The sequence below is a fragment of the Peromyscus californicus genome, unplaced genomic scaffold (assembly GCF_007827085.1).
Source record: "Peromyscus californicus insignis strain IS unplaced genomic scaffold, ASM782708v3 Scaffold_1__1_contigs__length_55948999, whole genome shotgun sequence".
Classification (NCBI taxonomy): Eukaryota; Metazoa; Chordata; class Mammalia; order Rodentia; family Cricetidae; genus Peromyscus; species Peromyscus californicus.
Genome location: NW_026294492.1, coordinates 18,902,211 through 18,917,544, shown reverse-complemented (window position 1 = coordinate 18,917,544; position 15,334 = coordinate 18,902,211). Strand labels below are relative to the sequence as shown.

Below are 15,334 nucleotides of genomic sequence, written 5' to 3'. Positions count from 1 at the left end.
GCCCAGTCGTTTCTCTTTTTTCTCCCTGTCCCCCTTCTTCTCTTTCGGTAAGGCCTTGCTATGTAGCCCAGGTTGGCCTTGAACTCATAGCAACCCTCTTACCCCGAGCCTCTCAAGGGTTGGGGTTAGAGGCATGAGGCACCACATTCAGCTGCTATCATTTCTTCACAGAGTTCCATTCTAGACTTGATTTTATCAATCCATGGAACATCTTGCCTGGAAGGAACTAAGGGCCATGGAACCCTGTCACTGTTTAGGTAACAGGGGGTACAAGGCAGGGCAAGAGCCCAGGTTACCTCACCCCTCACTGCTTCTCCCTCCAACACTCTGACTCCACTTGGGCCCCAGGGGGCTGAAAGCCAATCCAGGGGAAGAGGCCTTGCCTTGGCTGTGGGCCACTGACCTGGACCCTTCTGCTCTGTGGGACATGCAATCCTTGCAGGCTGTGGTGGGCTCCCGCACTAACACATGCATTAGTGGATGAAAGCCGTCTCCAGGGGCTCTTCACCAGGGCCCTTTGACTGTAATAAAGCAAATTAAAACCCCCATTCAAAGGTCAATTGAAATCTCTTTCATGCCACGTTTCCACACAAATTGATTCCTCTTTGCCCTTGGGGTCGCAGTGACTGCCATAAAGGGGCCCAGCTGTAGCTTGATGGGAACAACTTGAAAAATTGCCTCCCCTGGGGCTTTGGCAGGGACGAGGGGGCAGTGGACCCTCCCCTTTCCCAGGACCATCTGGGGCACCAAGGGCCCTCTTCTCCAGTTTGCTCCTGGCTTTGGAACCCATCTATGGAGCTCAAATCCACACTTCTTCCTCCATTCCACCGGGCTGCCTTCAGAGGAGTCAGGATTCCCTTTAACTAAGCTGCTCAGCCTGACCTCAACCTTGAGAGACCCTTGCCTCAGCATCCTGAGTGCCTGGATGACAGACGTGAATTGTGTGTCCAGCAGACGGACCCAGTGTTTGCACTGACAATCTTTGTTTGTTTGTTTGTTTTGTTTCTCTGTGTAGCCCTGGTTGTCCTGGAACTCTCTCTGTAGAACTCAAGAGATCTATCTACCTGCCTCTGCTTCCCAAGTGCTGCCATTAAAGGTGTGCGCTGACAATCTTAATAGCAATTGGAATGTTTCCAATCTGCTTGAACCCTGGCCAGCCCCATGAGGTGGGCCTTTGAGGAGATCAGAGAGGTTAAGTAACTCTTCAGGGTCACAGAGCTCAGGACTTTCTTCCTTACACCATTCCCCCTGCTGTCTTCCCACATCCCAGGATGATGCAGCGTCTTGAGTCCCTGCCTCTGCGTCACTTTCAAATCTGACCTCCACCCTGGCTCCTACGCTTGTGACTCCCTGACAACCTTGGCTTATCTGTCCCCCTAGTGACCCTGCAGAAATGGCCAGAGGCACCATTCAAGGAGGCTTTCGGGATCTTGTCTCTGGCTTGGACCCAGTGTGGCTCTTTCTGCACTTGGCATTGTAAGGGAGGAGGAATCTTTGCGATCAACTTCGACAGGTTCATTTGAGACAGATCCTTGTAAAGGACTAGGAGGAGAGAAAAGCAGGTCCTGGGGGGTGGCTCAGTGGCAGAGTACTTGGTTAGTATGTGTGAAGGCCTGGGTTTGACCCCCTAATGAGAGAGAGAGAGAGAGAGAGAGAGAGAGAGAGAGAGAGAGAGAGAGAGAGAGAGAGAAGAGAGAGAGAGAGAGAGAGAGGGAGGGAGGGAGAGAGAGAAAGGAAGAGAGAGAGAGAGAGAGAGAGAGAGAGAGAGAGAGAGAGAGAGAGTTTATTAACATGTGTTGGACTTCTGAGTGATTGTGAGAAAACTTCAAGAAAACAAGAGTTTTGTGACCTCAGTTTCTTCAAAACACAAAGTTGTTCTTGGAATGTCATTTCGGGTCCTTCTCAGGTGTTGCGGATAGGAGTGCGTTTACTTCAGATTATTCATTACACCTGGCTGTTACTTGTTTGTATGCCTCTGTGGGAAAGCATGCTTTGCCACATTCGGCTCGCCTGTCCCCTGGGGCTCGCCCACCCTGTGCAGTTTGCCCACCACACATGTCCTTGTGATTGGACACTTTACTCATGTGACTCCTCTTAACCCTCAGATCATAAACTGTCTGATGCTCTGAATAAAGTTGCCTATTGCATGAGACTTTTGTCTGCCTCATTTATCAGCTCCCTTCTCCCAGGTCCCACCGCCTCTAGGTGACAACATGTATATTCCGTGTTCAGGGAATAAGAAGTGCTCATAATGGTGGCTTTGGTTCCAGTTTATATATAAAATCTTCACCTTTTTTTTTTTTTAACTCAGTTTGGCCTAGAACTTGATATATAGACCAGGCTAGACTCCAACTCACAGCTCTGTCTCTGCCTCTCAAGTGCTGGAACTGAGCACATCTGGTACCCTAGCTCCACTCTAAAATGCTGGCCAGCTTTCCCCCCACCCCACACCCACACCCAGAATCCAGCTTATTGCAAGGTCTGGTCCAGGCTGTTTTCTTTTTCTTTTTCTTTTTGTTTTTTCGAGATAGGGTTTCTCTGTGTAGCTTTGTGCCTTTCCTGGAACTCACTTGGTAGCCCAGGCTGGCCTCGAACTCACAGAGATCTGCCTGGCTCTGCCTCCCAAGCCAGGCTGTTTTCTAACCTTTCCTATCCAGGGCCCCGGGATGTATCTTTGGTCCTGGGCTGGGTAGTACACATTCTGCTTCCCATGACCTACATCCTACATCTCACATCCTGTGCCCAATCCATGGGCTTCTTCCTTCCTTCCTAAGCATCAAGACACTCAGCCCATGGGTTACTTCCCAGATGGACCCTAAGTAGGTAGAAAAGCCACCCTCTGCTCCAGACTCCTTGGTCCCCACGGGAAGCATAGAAAGGATATTTTAGAGCTAAGGTGAAAGGCGGCACCTTGTCTCTCATTCTCTTCTCTGTACTCTCCCAGATAGCCAGGAGCTTGTCATTTGCTACGTCCCTGCCAACAGTGGCACCAGTCCAGTATTTAGCACACACACACCCCTAAAACAACAATGTGAGGTCTCTCTGTCAGGGGCCTCAGAGAGGGGCTTAAGTGCTTCTACCCTAGGGCAGCTACTGCGGCTTTTCCATGGGGACCATGGGTCAGGGCTGAGCTGGGACTTCCAAGTTGGTGCTGGCTACAGCCCAGTCTCCCAAACACAGCTGGGATAGCCGTCTCATCCCCAAGACTTTTCTCCCAGTGAGATGGCCCTAGTACTTGGCGCCACTGGGGAGGCTGAGAGTTAGACCATCTGGTGCTCCTTCTAGCCCCCGCTAGCCCTTTCTTCCCATGAGGAGGCTGCCTCTGCACCTGCTTTTGTATCGTTCTTACACCCTGGTGCCATCTCTTTTCCAATTAAACCCACAGAGGTGAGAAGCTGGATGACGAAAGTGCGTCAGCCCTGTGCCCACAGCCACCTGGTAGGACTGCAGCCAGGTGTAAGACTCCCAGGAGCCTTCACCACGCAGGAGTCACACGGCTCAGCTGGAGCCCCTCTGCGACTTGCGACTTCTCCTTCCCCGTTCCCCCCTTCCTCCCGCCCTCCTGCCAGCATTCCCATGGCATCTGGGGCAGAGCTTCCACTTGCTGTAGGCCCCGCTCTGAGAACTCCCTAAACACATGACGGGCAGCGGGTGAGCCCGACAAACTGGGAAGCGCCATAGGCAGCAAGCAAGGAGAGCGGTCGGCTGTCCTTCAAGCTGTTTAGAGAAATGAAAACTAATACAGAGAAGGACCAGGATCCCCAGGGATGGGGGTTAGGGGCTCATGCCAGGCAGAGCTGCACCCTGAAGGTTCTGGAACACAGGCCAGGCTGAGTCCCAACATTTCCTCTGACTGGGAACCCCTGCATCGTTTCTGAATGCCCTTTCTGAGCAGGATGGTCTCTATTTATTCCTCACCTGTGCAGTGAATGTGTGTGGGGTGTTTGTGAAGGGAAACTGTCTCTTCGATGTTATTGTTCTTTAGTTTTAGGAACACGTACAAGGCCCTGACTCTGAGCCCCCCCCCCACAAACACCCCCAAGCCAGTAAAACTGTCCGTGAGTTCTGGGGACTTGAAGTTGAGCCCCTAAGGAGTGTGAAGTGAAGGTCTGGAGGGAGGGGGCGAGCTCCCTTTGCATTTAAAGTGGAAAGATTGGATTTTCGAAAGAGCTGCAGCCTATCCACCTGCTTTCTTGCCTCCTTCCCTCCCTTCCTCCTCCTCGTCTCTGCCCCCATCCCTTCTTCCACAAGGTCTCACTATGGAATTCACACTGTAGATCAGGCTGGCTTCAAACTCGGAGATCCCCCTGCCTCTGTCTCTCTAATGCTGGGATCAAAGGCGTGCGCCACCACGCTCTCCAACCACGTATCCTTTTGATGTGCCGCCAATGTGCCCTCCTAGAAAGCTGGAGTCCATTTCCCTTTCCCTTATTGCTGTGTGGGATTTGTGATAACCTCAACCAATAAAGGGCAAGAGTGCTTCTGTGAAACTCCCAAGGCTAGACAGACCATAAGGCTAGGCAACCATGACCTCTACCTGGCTCCCAAACCCATGCTCAGGAGGCCTGGGCCTAGACATGAGAAGCTCAGCCATTCTCCAGCTACTGAGAACCCCACGCCCAAGTTCCATAGAGATGGAAGTGGGGTTCGGGAGATCCCAGAAGCCCTAACACTCCCCCCATCCCTGCTCCCCCTGATTTGAGCATTCTCAGCCCAGGAGCCAGAGCTGTGAGCAAGCGGCTTCTGGAGCTATAGACCTCAGGCTCCAAGCTGCCCCATGGTGGAGCAGGGCCCTGATGGTCCTACTGAACCCTGCTTGTCGTGCGGGTACCCGAGCAAATTAAACACAGTTGCTGCAAACCATTTACCATCGGGTGGGCTGTGACTCACCTAGACAACCAGAGCAACCCTCATTAACACTTGGTCCATTTTCCTCCCCATCTCTGCTTCTATCCACACCTTCACCTATATCTATATATCTTTTATTTCCCCCACTTAATATCCAATGATGATGATGATGATGATTAATGTTTTTTTTTTTTTTTTTTTTTTTTTTTTTTTTTTTTTTTTTTGAGACAGGGTTTCTCTATGTAGCTTTGGAGCCTGTCCTGGATCTCACTCTGGAGACCAGGCTGGCCTCGAACTCACAGAGATCTGCCTGCTTCTGCCTCCCAAGTGCAGGGATTAAAGGTGTGCGCCACCACCGCCCGGCCCAATGATTATTTTTATGTTGAGGAATAGCCCCATTTTTTTTTTAAAAAAGATTTATTTTTATAACTTTTAATGTGTGTGTATCTCTGTCTGAGTATGTGCACGTGAGTGCAGGTATCTATGGAGGCCAGGAGTACTGGGTCCCTTGGACCTGGAGTTATAGGCAGTTATGAACCGACCAACACAGGTGCTGCCTAACTTGGGTCTCTACAAGAATAGTACATGATCTTGTCTGCCAAGCCCTCTTTTTTTTTTTAAAGATTTATTTATTTATTTATTTATTTATTTATTTATTTATTTATTTATTTATTTATATACAGTGTTCTGCCTGCACATATCCCTTCAGGCCAGAAGAGGGCACCAGATCTCATTACAGATGGTTGTGAGCCACCATGTGGTTGCTGGGAATTGAACTCAGGACCTTTGAAAGAACAAGCAGTGCTCTTAACCTCTGAGCCATCTCTCCAGCCCCCCACTGTTATTTTAAATAGTCACAGACTAGTCTACTGTATGACGTCACTATAATTCTTATAACTGCATCTTTAGCATTGGTTTTTATTTTATTGTTGTGATAACTGATATCGGGATGGTCTTGAAGAAAATTTAGTAGAACTGCTAGACAGTTTCTTGGGATAAGTCTTAAGAAATGCTGAGTCACAAGGTTAAAGACCTGATATCTAGAAAACCCATTCATCTCCCTCTGGTTTAGCCTACCAGCCCACTTGTATCTTACATCTCCTCCTCCTCCTCCTCCCCCTTCTCTTTTATTCTGTTATAGCAGAGGAAGCACCCCCCCACCCCCGACACACACACACACTCCAGCTGTGTTCAATGATTAGCTTCATTTCTGGATTCCATCTCTGGTTTGCTTAAGACTTATAGTACTTGGGCTGGAGAGATGGCTCAGGGGTTAAGAGCACTGTCTGCTCTTCCAGAGGTCCTGAGTTCAATTCCCAGCAACCACATGGTGGCTCACAACCATCTGTAATGAGATCTGGTGCCCTCTTCTGGCCCACATGCTGTATACATAAAAAAAAAAAAAAAAAGACTTATAGTACTTGCTTTTCTCATTAGCAACAATAACGTTCCCCTGCTCCTGGGCTTTTTCCCCTCAGAAAACAAAAACAAACAAACAAACAAAAAAGCAAGCCATACAAGGGATACTCATTAAATTGGACTTCTTTGAAAGCACAGTACATTCAACATTGGAAAAGCAATCAACAATGTGAAAAGAATTCACTACCGTATTAGACTAAAAGAGGGAAACTGTGTTGTTTTTGAGACCTTCAGAGGCACCTGCTCCAGGTTTTCAAAGAGGAACTATTGATATTAAGATGTAAAACAACGGTGATTTTTTTTTCTAGTGACACTCATGTTCAATGCCTGTCTGGTGATGGTGTCCTCTTGACCCTGGTTCTGCTCTGTTTTTTTCTAAAGCTTTTTCCAGAAAATGTATTTTTATTTTATATGCATTGGTGTTTTGCCTGCATATGTATGTCTGTGTGACGGTGTCAAATCCCCGGGAGCTGGAGTTATAGACAGTTGTGAGCTGCCATGTAGGTGCTGAGAATTGAAACCTGGGTCCTCTGGAAGAGCAGCCAGTGCTCTTAACCACTGGGCCATCTCCCCAGCCCCTGGTTTTCTTTCTTTACTGGATCAAGTAGCCTGATTTTGGCCATGATTCCAGCCACCCTTTTCTCCTGCTTTTTTTTTTTTTTTTTATTTATTTATTTTTTTAACATCCTATAACTAAACCAGTGTTTCCTATTATGGTTCAATGACTTTTCAGTTCACATTGACTAAAGCAAGTTCTTCTATACATAATTAGGAACTCAAATGATTGGCCAATCCAAATTTATCTTGGTTTGACTTTTTTTTTTTTTTTTTTTTTTTTGAGACAGGGTTTCCCTGTGTCACAGTCCTAGTTGTCCTGGATCTCACTCTGTAGACGAGGCTGGTCTCGAACTCACAGAGATCCACCTGCCCCTGCCTCCCAAGTGCTGGGATTCAAGGCGTGCGCCACCACCTGGCCCTGGTTTGACTCTGATGCCACAACAGTAATGCGAAGGAAAACAAAACAAAGTCACCGTCCGAGTGAAAGGCGTTGACAGGCCTGGCGGCGGGAAGGGCAGAGGTGGATGGAAGGGAGGACAGAAGACAGAAGGGAACTGGGTCAAGCACAATAAGCCACTTATCCAGGTGAGCCAGGGATGGGGTTCCCTGCAGAACAGACATGCCTCTCAGGCTCCTGGCAGAAACAATAGCCAAAAGGAGCTAAATGGGAACTGGGTGATGATGGAGAGCTAGATCTTTTTTTTTTTTTTTTTTTTTAATTTTTATTTTTTTGAGAGCTCGATCTTAATATGAATCTGAATTACCATGATTGGAGGGAGGAAGGGTACTTAGCTTGCGGGAAACACTGGGGGAAGTAGAGGCAGAAAGTAGCACTTATGGCGTATGAATGTTTGGGAGTGGGTGAAGTCCGGGATACAAGATAGACAGCAGGTTACAATCCTGCAAAGAGGCCAAAGCCTGGTGCCACACGTCTCGTTCACCGTTAGGGAGCTCAGTGCTCTACTGTGGCGCACAAAAGGAAAGGAGTTTTGGATGCAGAGTTGGTGCTGCCAATCAGAAAGGCTGAACTCTCAAGGAAGTCCTGGAGTCTGCCCCCTCCCCCAAAGGGCATCTAATTGGGGGGATAAAGTTCCTCCAATTGGCAGATTAAGCAGGCACCCTGATTCTGCCAGCCACACCTCTCCTCACAAGTTTGTTTTGCTTTGTCCAGGGTCAGGTAGATGCCACTCCAGGTCTCTCTGTCCTGGTCTGGCCTGGCCTGTGAGAGCTTACAGCCAAGGCAGAATGCCTGGGCCTGGCCACATGGTGAAGGCTGGCCCACAGTCCCCAGACCATCCTGCCAGCTCTCAGCCCAGAGAGGAGCCTGTTTCGGTAGACCTCCTCAGAACACTGCACCTCCTGGTTAATAGTCTGAGGCTGGGAGTTTTCCTTGGAGTTTGGGCACAGAAGTGCACCTGTCCTGGCCTAGGCCTTGGGGACTGGAGGCAGGCTGTCCAACTCTCTTGCACCCTCCCCAACCCCAAGAGGTAGCCTGCCTTGGGTTGCTGTGGGTGACCCCCGACAGCCTGCCGTCTGCCTTTCCAAAATGGAACAGGTAGATTTTGATCCCACACGACCATCACACTTTCCCAACATTGGGGAAAATCTGAGGCATAACAGACTCACTCCTCCTTGGTGATATTTACTTCCAAATGCCAGGAAGGCAGTTGGACGCACACAGGTAATTTCACTCCGACCTGCGCGACCTCAGAGCTAGGCCTGCCTCGCACCAGGATGCTAAGCCTCTGCCCTGTCCTAAGTGGAGATCCAACACCGTGCTTAATTAAGTTCTTCCGGACCACTGGCCGCAGGTGTGCGCTTCTGCGGGTCTGTGCTAATGCCAGCCTCCGCGCTTTCCAGGCACATCTGCCCTGAGCTCAGCCTCCACCGGGAAGCCCCCCCCCCTCCCGGGGCCCGCCGCCCCCCTTCACGTGGCCCGGGATTCGCCTGTTGAGCGCTGCAGAAGCGCTGCCAGGAAGGTCACGTCCAACGCTCACCCACCCAGCCCCGCAAGTATAAAAGGAGGGAGGAGAGCGACAGGATCCAAACCGGCGGCGAAGGAGGAGAAGGAGGTTAAAGAGCAGTGACCAAGAGAGGCCACCAAACGTCTTTGTCCCCGGAGAGCTGCCTTTCGGCGACAGGTAAGGGTGCCACAGCTCGGGACAGCTCTTCCACACTGAGCTCTGCCCCTGGGCCTTGGGATGCTCCGCAGGCAGGCGGGAATACAGACTGGCGCTCTAGCTTGTCGGGGACCTGAGCTCTTCCGCAAAGTTTTTGAGAGAGAGAGAACTGAGCCGGGACGATGGGGGTGACAGGCTGCAACGCTCCAGAAAGCAGGTGGTTTGGCAATTCCGGGGATCGCTGCCTTCGGGGAAGGGGGTAGTCTTGGGGTCTGCACGGAGAAACGAAGCATTGGGATGCTTAGGATCATCTTAGACTCCGACCAGCCCCTGGGGAGATCTTGGGAGAATTCCCCTGTTTCTCTTCCCGATTGTTCGGACTTGTGTATATATTTGTATTGAGTGTAAATACACGTTGGAAAGGCAGTGGCAGAGAAGGCCAAGTCACAATAAGCTCCTAATAGTGGGGCTCTTTTGTTGTTGCTGCTGCAGACCCTAAATCCTGTTTTCCCCGCGCATCTTAGCAGATCGGAGGCGGCTGCATTGCGGTAATTATGTGGGTTACAGGATAGGACAGTAGGCATTCCTTCCAAGATCCAGCCCTGGTTAAAATACCGAGAAGGGAGGGAACTGTCCAAGGTTCTGAGCTACCTGTCTAGTTTCGGAAGCCCTCAAAAGTACTGTAGGGCGGTGCGGCATTTGAAAGGACCATGCTCGGGCAAAGGACTTTTCAAATGAAGGAGGGAACAGATCCCCCAAATTCTCCATGTGTAAATAAAGCAGGGAAGGTTTTCACAGAATGGCTGGGAGGAGTCAAAGAAAATGAAAGTAAGCAGTATATGTTTGTGTTTCTCAGTTTGTGAAGTATGCGCAGATTATGGCTAATTCAATGGCTTGTTTCCTTTGAGTATTATAGACGTTGAGGCGCGTGCACGATGTATGGATGAAGTCGCATCTCCATGCCTCCCGAAGAGGGCTTTAGAGCCAAGGGCCACTATGTCGGTGGCACTTGGAGAGGAGTAAATATAAGGCTCTCCTGAGTTCAGAGAACCCCCCTGTACATGGGGTCCTAAGAGGTGTAGCTGTGTCAAAATGAATAAATGACAACTTTCTATCTTCCAGGGCTTTTAATGACTGGAATCCTACACTCTCCCACCTATGAGAAGCACAGCCTTTGACATTTCCTGCACTACTTTTAGCCCCCCCCCCAAAAAAAAGAGATACAAATAAGATATTTGTTTCACCGTGAGAAAAGGGGGAAATACATATGAGAAAACACATAGCAGGTTGCTCTCAGGAGCCATCTAACCGGGAGCTCCTGGAGGAGGAGGAGGAGGAGGAGGAGGAGGAGGAGGAGGAGGAGGAGGAGGAGGAGGAGGATTTTAGTCCACAGCGGGTGGCTAGGAGGAGAGGGCAGGCTTTTGAAGGCCTGCCCTCTTTTGTGGCTCCTTCAAATATAAACCTCATTCCACAGTCATCCAGCTTTGAGGACAGTTGAAACTTCGTTGAGATGACTATTAGATTTGTATGATCTTATTTTTCTTTACGGACATGTTTTCATGCTAGTTATCATATTTTTTTTCTGGGGGGAATTTGTGATCTCAGCAGTTTGGGCTAATTGTGTGCCTGTCTGAGCCTGAGCACCAAGAAGGTGAATAAGGTTGCTTCTGGGCTGAGGTGTGGTCCCCACAGTTCAGTGGCTGCCAGCGCCCACTAATGGTGGCTCTGAAAAAAAAAACCAAAAACAAACAAAAAAACCCAAAAAACTCAAAGCTTGTACTACAATCAGCTCTTGCAGAATGGCACAGGGGTGGAGCAGAGAGGGGAAGAGATTCTTGAAGGAAGACTTTCACTTCCAAATCATCTCTCTCAAAAATAAAGGCTAGGCTCACGTCTCTCCAAATGAGATTTTCTGCCACATTCATTTTAAAATGCAAATGTTTGTTAGGAGTGACAGACACTTTAGTTATTGAAATCTTTTTTAATTAACAATTTTTTGCTTTGTTTTTCAAGATGGGGTGTTTCTCTGTGTTGCTCAGGCTGTCCTCACTCTGTAGACCAGGCTGGCCTCCAACTCAGAGATCCACCTACGCTGCCTTCTGAGTGCTGGGATTAAAGGCATGTGCCACTACTGCCTGGCTGTCCTTCACATTTTACTATGAACTAATTTTTCTAATCTAGTGTCACCCTAACAGCTGGTAATCTGGAGTCCAGAATGGGTGTAGAGTTGGTGAGGAACATTAGATTGGGCGATGTCAGGGATCCTTGGTGAGGGGGAGCAGGTGTAACATTCTAAGAGCTAGCGGTGGAGCTAGGGAAGAGCTGGACACCAGGGGGTCAAGGCAGCGTGAGTGTTCTCTTCTGCCTATTGGGCTCTTGACCTTGGCATGTGCCCAAAGGTGCTTTCTGCATTCTCCAACAGTGTCTCTAGTGGTCCTTCACTGCAGAGAAAGCTTCCTTTCAGCCTCCTGCCTTCCTTGTATCAATAACCTCTAAGTTGGTATATTTCAGGCTATGAGAGGTATGGTGCATGGGATGTAAGTTTAGAAAACAGGACAGTTTAAGAGGACTGGGGTCTGCTTTAAAAAGACATCGTCCCAGCCCTGGGCGTGGTGGCACACACCTTTTACTCTTAGCACTTCGGGAGGCAGAGACAGAGGCAGGTGGATCTCTCTGAGTTCGAGGCCTTTGTCTTCCTGTCGGATATGGAGTATTGAACTGTAGCTTCACCCAGGCAGTAAACTTAGAAAGCTCTCTGGGAATGCAGGAGAACTTACCTTTACTTCATCATGAACACAAATGATTTTTTCTTTGGCTTCAGCTTTCCCACCTCTCTGATGAGGGATTGGACCACGTGATCACCAAATAGCCTCATCTCTAATTCCTCATTTCTTTAAGGGTCTGGTTTCAACAGGAAATAGAAGTGGGGGGGGGGGGAGTGGGGAAAACTGCCCATAGCTGTGTTGAGCTCTTCTTCTCTTATCCTGCCCTTGATAGCTCCGCGCACACCTTCCAACTTCTGAGCATTGCTCCTGTCCTCAGAAAGCCTTGGACGGCACAAGTGAGAGCTGTTAGTGTTGGCCCGAAGTCCTTCCTGGTGACTAGCCAACATTGTTCTGCTCCTTGCAGGGGTCCCACCAATCTTGTTTGCCTCTGCAGAGCCGCAGCCTGTCACCTGGAAGATGCCGAGGTCCTGCGGCAGTCGCTCAGGGGTCCTGCTGCTGGCCTTGCTGCTTCAGACCTCCGTGGAAGTGTTGGGCTGGTGCCTGGACAGCAGGCACTGTCAGGACCTCACCACAGAAAGCAACCTGCTGGTATGTGGCCCACGGGATACCTCCTTGGTTTGGGTAGAAGACGGCCCTGGGCTTAGGACAGCTCCAGAGGAAGAGCAGTGTGGGGATGGGGAAAGTCATCTCCGTTGATTGGAGTGACCCAGAGCAGTTACAGAACTTTTCCCATAAGGTTGGAATTAGGCAAAGGTGAGGGAGGAGGTGGCTTCAGAGAAAAAGGGGTCTGGTCCATGATTTGTGCTCTATTATCCTCACTCTGTTTTCTGTGAAAACCCCTTACCATATACTCAATTTAGTGTCACATTAACCATGATTGCTCCCTTAATTGATCCTGTATCTCCAACCATTTACTTCCCAAATTAGCCCCCTTTAGGAAGTGAAAACTTACAATTTCACTTCACATGTCTTTATTTTCTTCCAGTTACAAGGCCATTACCAGTTAGGCATTTCCATACAACATCTCCAGAAGGAGCAGGAAAGACCGAAGTACTGTGTGTGTGTGTGTGTGTGTGTGTGTGTGTGTGTGTGTGTGTATGTAACTGGTGCCAAATATCTCATGCTGCTTCTAGAAGGCAGGCTTCCTGCCAAGTTCCTTTCTGGTTTTCCAGAAGCATGTACAAGCCCTCTGGGACAGGCTGGAGCTCCTTCCAGGTCAGCACATGTGTGCACATAAATGCCGGGTGCCTGCGGGTGTCTGTTCTGCTATCGACAGACAGCTGAGGCTAGATGATGGGAGAGACCTCCTCAAGACATAAGAGCAAGGTTCATACACAGTGTAGACTCAGAGGACCCAAGGAACCTTTGGGAGAATCCAGTTCGGAAAAACCTAAGACTGTTGATTTTTGAGACACATTGCATAGCCTCTCCTGAGGAGATCTCATCAGAAAGGTGTGTGTGTGTGTGCGCGCTAAATAAGGTCAGAGTCATAGGTTCTGTCCCCACCTCTGACACCAATGAGCAGGGGCACCTTGATCAGATATTTTTCTCTTTCTGAGCACTCCCACCCCATTTCATTATATGTCCTGGGGGAAAGGTACTTAAATTACATTGTTTTTATCATCCACTGTTAACATTCTGCAGTATTATAATTCTGAATCTCTGGTGTAGAAAACCCTCAACTGAAAAGAGTGGGTGAGAGCCTTCTGTCTTCTCCTCGGCAACTCCCAGGGATCTAAAAAAAAACTTAAGGATGCAGGCTATGGGTAAATAAAGCCCCCTAGTCGAATCCTCTAGGGCTAGAGTGCAGGGGCACAAGTATAGCATTCGCGGTGGAAATACACCCCCAACCCCACCCCGGCCTTCCAGCCTTCCTTCAAGTTAGAATAAGGAGGCAGAGAAATGGACCAACTTGTCTCAAAATTCTGATGGAGACGATACGAGATCAACACACAGAGTAAAGGAATTAGTGGACGCCGGGAAGTTTTGAGACAAGGGGGCAAGGGTTCAGGGCCGGAGTAGGCATGAAACTGTAGATGACTGGGGTAAGATTGAGGCATTGTTGAAAATTTGGGCCCCAGAAGTCAGACCTCTATAACTAGGAAAGATTCTCTCTGAAACTCCAGTCCCATGCCCCGTCTGTACTTAAATAGAGCCACACTTTGCCATCATTAAATGACAACACCCCCTTTTGGTGCACGTAATAGCAAGGTCCTGATAGTAAGAGCTAAAGAAGACAAGTAGGCAAGGAATGGGTATGGGCTGCTTGCAGCCGTCTGGGCAGAATCATGCAAGGGCAAGAAGAGCTCTGTGCAAGATGTCGGCGGGACCTGGGAGACCGGGTGCCCACGTGCAGGTGTCCACGTGCTGGGTGCGACGGCCTCCAGGCTCCAAGCGGCTCTGCGACCTGGGCAGGGGACGGTGGCCCGCAGGCCCTGGCCTGGCTCACGTGTGGGTGGGGCTCTCTCCTCTCTCTCTCTCTCCAACAGGCTTGCATCCGAGCCTGCAAACCGGACCTCTCGGCGGAGACGCCCGTGTTCCCAGGCAACGGGGACGAGCAGCCGCTGACCGAGAACCCCCGGAAGTACGTCATGGGCCACTTCCGCTGGGATCGCTTCGGCCCCAGGAACGGCAGCGGCGCGGCGCAGAGGCGCGCGGAGGAGGAGGAGGAGGAGGATGCTGCGGCGGCGGCGGCGGCGGGGGAAGCCGGTCGCTCGGAGCCCGGCCTGCGCGAGGGCAAGCGCTCCTACTCCATGGAGCACTTCCGCTGGGGCAAGCCGGTGGGCAAGAAGCGACGGCCAGTGAAGGTGTACCCCAACGTCGCCGAGAACGAGTCGGCGGAGGCCTTTCCCCTGGAGTTCCGGAGGGCGCTGGCGGGCGAGCGGCCCGACGGCTTGGAGCACGTCCTGCAGCCCGACGCCGACGGCGCGGCCGACGGGCCCTATCGGATGGAGCGCTTCCGCTGGGGCAGCCCGCCCAAGGACAAGCGCTACGGCGGCTTCATGACCTCCGAGAAGAGCCAGACGCCCCTGGTGACCCTCTTTAAGAACGCCATCGTCAAGAACGCTCACAAGAAGGGCCAGTGAGGGCCGCAGGGGCGGGGGGGTCTCCTCACCCCACGCCTCCATCCCTGCATGGGCGAGCTGCTCGCCGCCGCAGACCTCAAGCCTCCTAGAGCTGCCTGTAGTTAGAGGAAATAAAACCTTTCAGATTTCACAGGTGGCTCTGGCCTTCAATGCAGACCGCGTGAATAAAGTCAAAACACACACACACACAGCCATCCAATTACACCACCATGTGACCAGGTGGTAGCGTTAAGAAAGCATATCTCTCTACCCATTTGCCCCAGCAAACGACTCCGGGGTAGGGTGGGGGTGCAAATAGTTTGGATGGCTCAGGGTTGGTTCTCTAGCCAACATTCCTAGGATGTGCTTAGCTGTGAACCTGACCCCAAAGCATGATTCCTACAAGAGTGATGACCTTAGGGGCTCGAAGCCGGGTGGCACCACCAAGGCCTACTCCCCATTGGAAAGGGCTTTGGGCTGTCACACACACAGGAAGCTCCGGACATTCCTTGCTGTGTTGAGTCCTGATCTGTGACCTCAGGCAGGTCCCTGCACCCTCCCAGGATTTAGTTATCTCACCTGCCCCTTCCTTCTTGAC

General features: G+C 50.5%; 1 protein-coding gene across 1 annotated transcript; it reads left to right on the top strand.

The window, feature by feature from the left end:
• Positions 1 to 8,841: 8,841 nt before the first annotated feature.
• Pomc (proopiomelanocortin) lies at positions 8,842 to 14,887 on the top strand. Its single transcript, XM_052746019.1, has 3 exons — positions 8,842 to 8,966; positions 12,105 to 12,259; positions 14,161 to 14,887. The coding sequence occupies exons 2-3, from the start codon at positions 12,128 to 12,130 to the stop codon at positions 14,755 to 14,757; spliced, it is 729 nt and encodes a 242-aa protein (XP_052601979.1). The 5' UTR covers positions 8,842 to 8,966; positions 12,105 to 12,127; the 3' UTR covers positions 14,758 to 14,887.
• Positions 14,888 to 15,334: the final 447 nt, after the last annotated feature.

Bases quoted from the DNA above. Each gene is read 5' to 3' on its own strand.
- Pomc (XM_052746019.1), top strand. From the start codon at position 12,128: ATGCCGAGGTCCTGCGGCAGTCGCTCAGGGGTCCTGCTGCTGGCCTTG. The intron at 12,260-14,160 runs GTATGTGGCCCA...TCTCTCCAACAG, and splicing joins CCACAGAAAGCAACCTGCTG to GCTTGCATCCGAGCCTGCAA.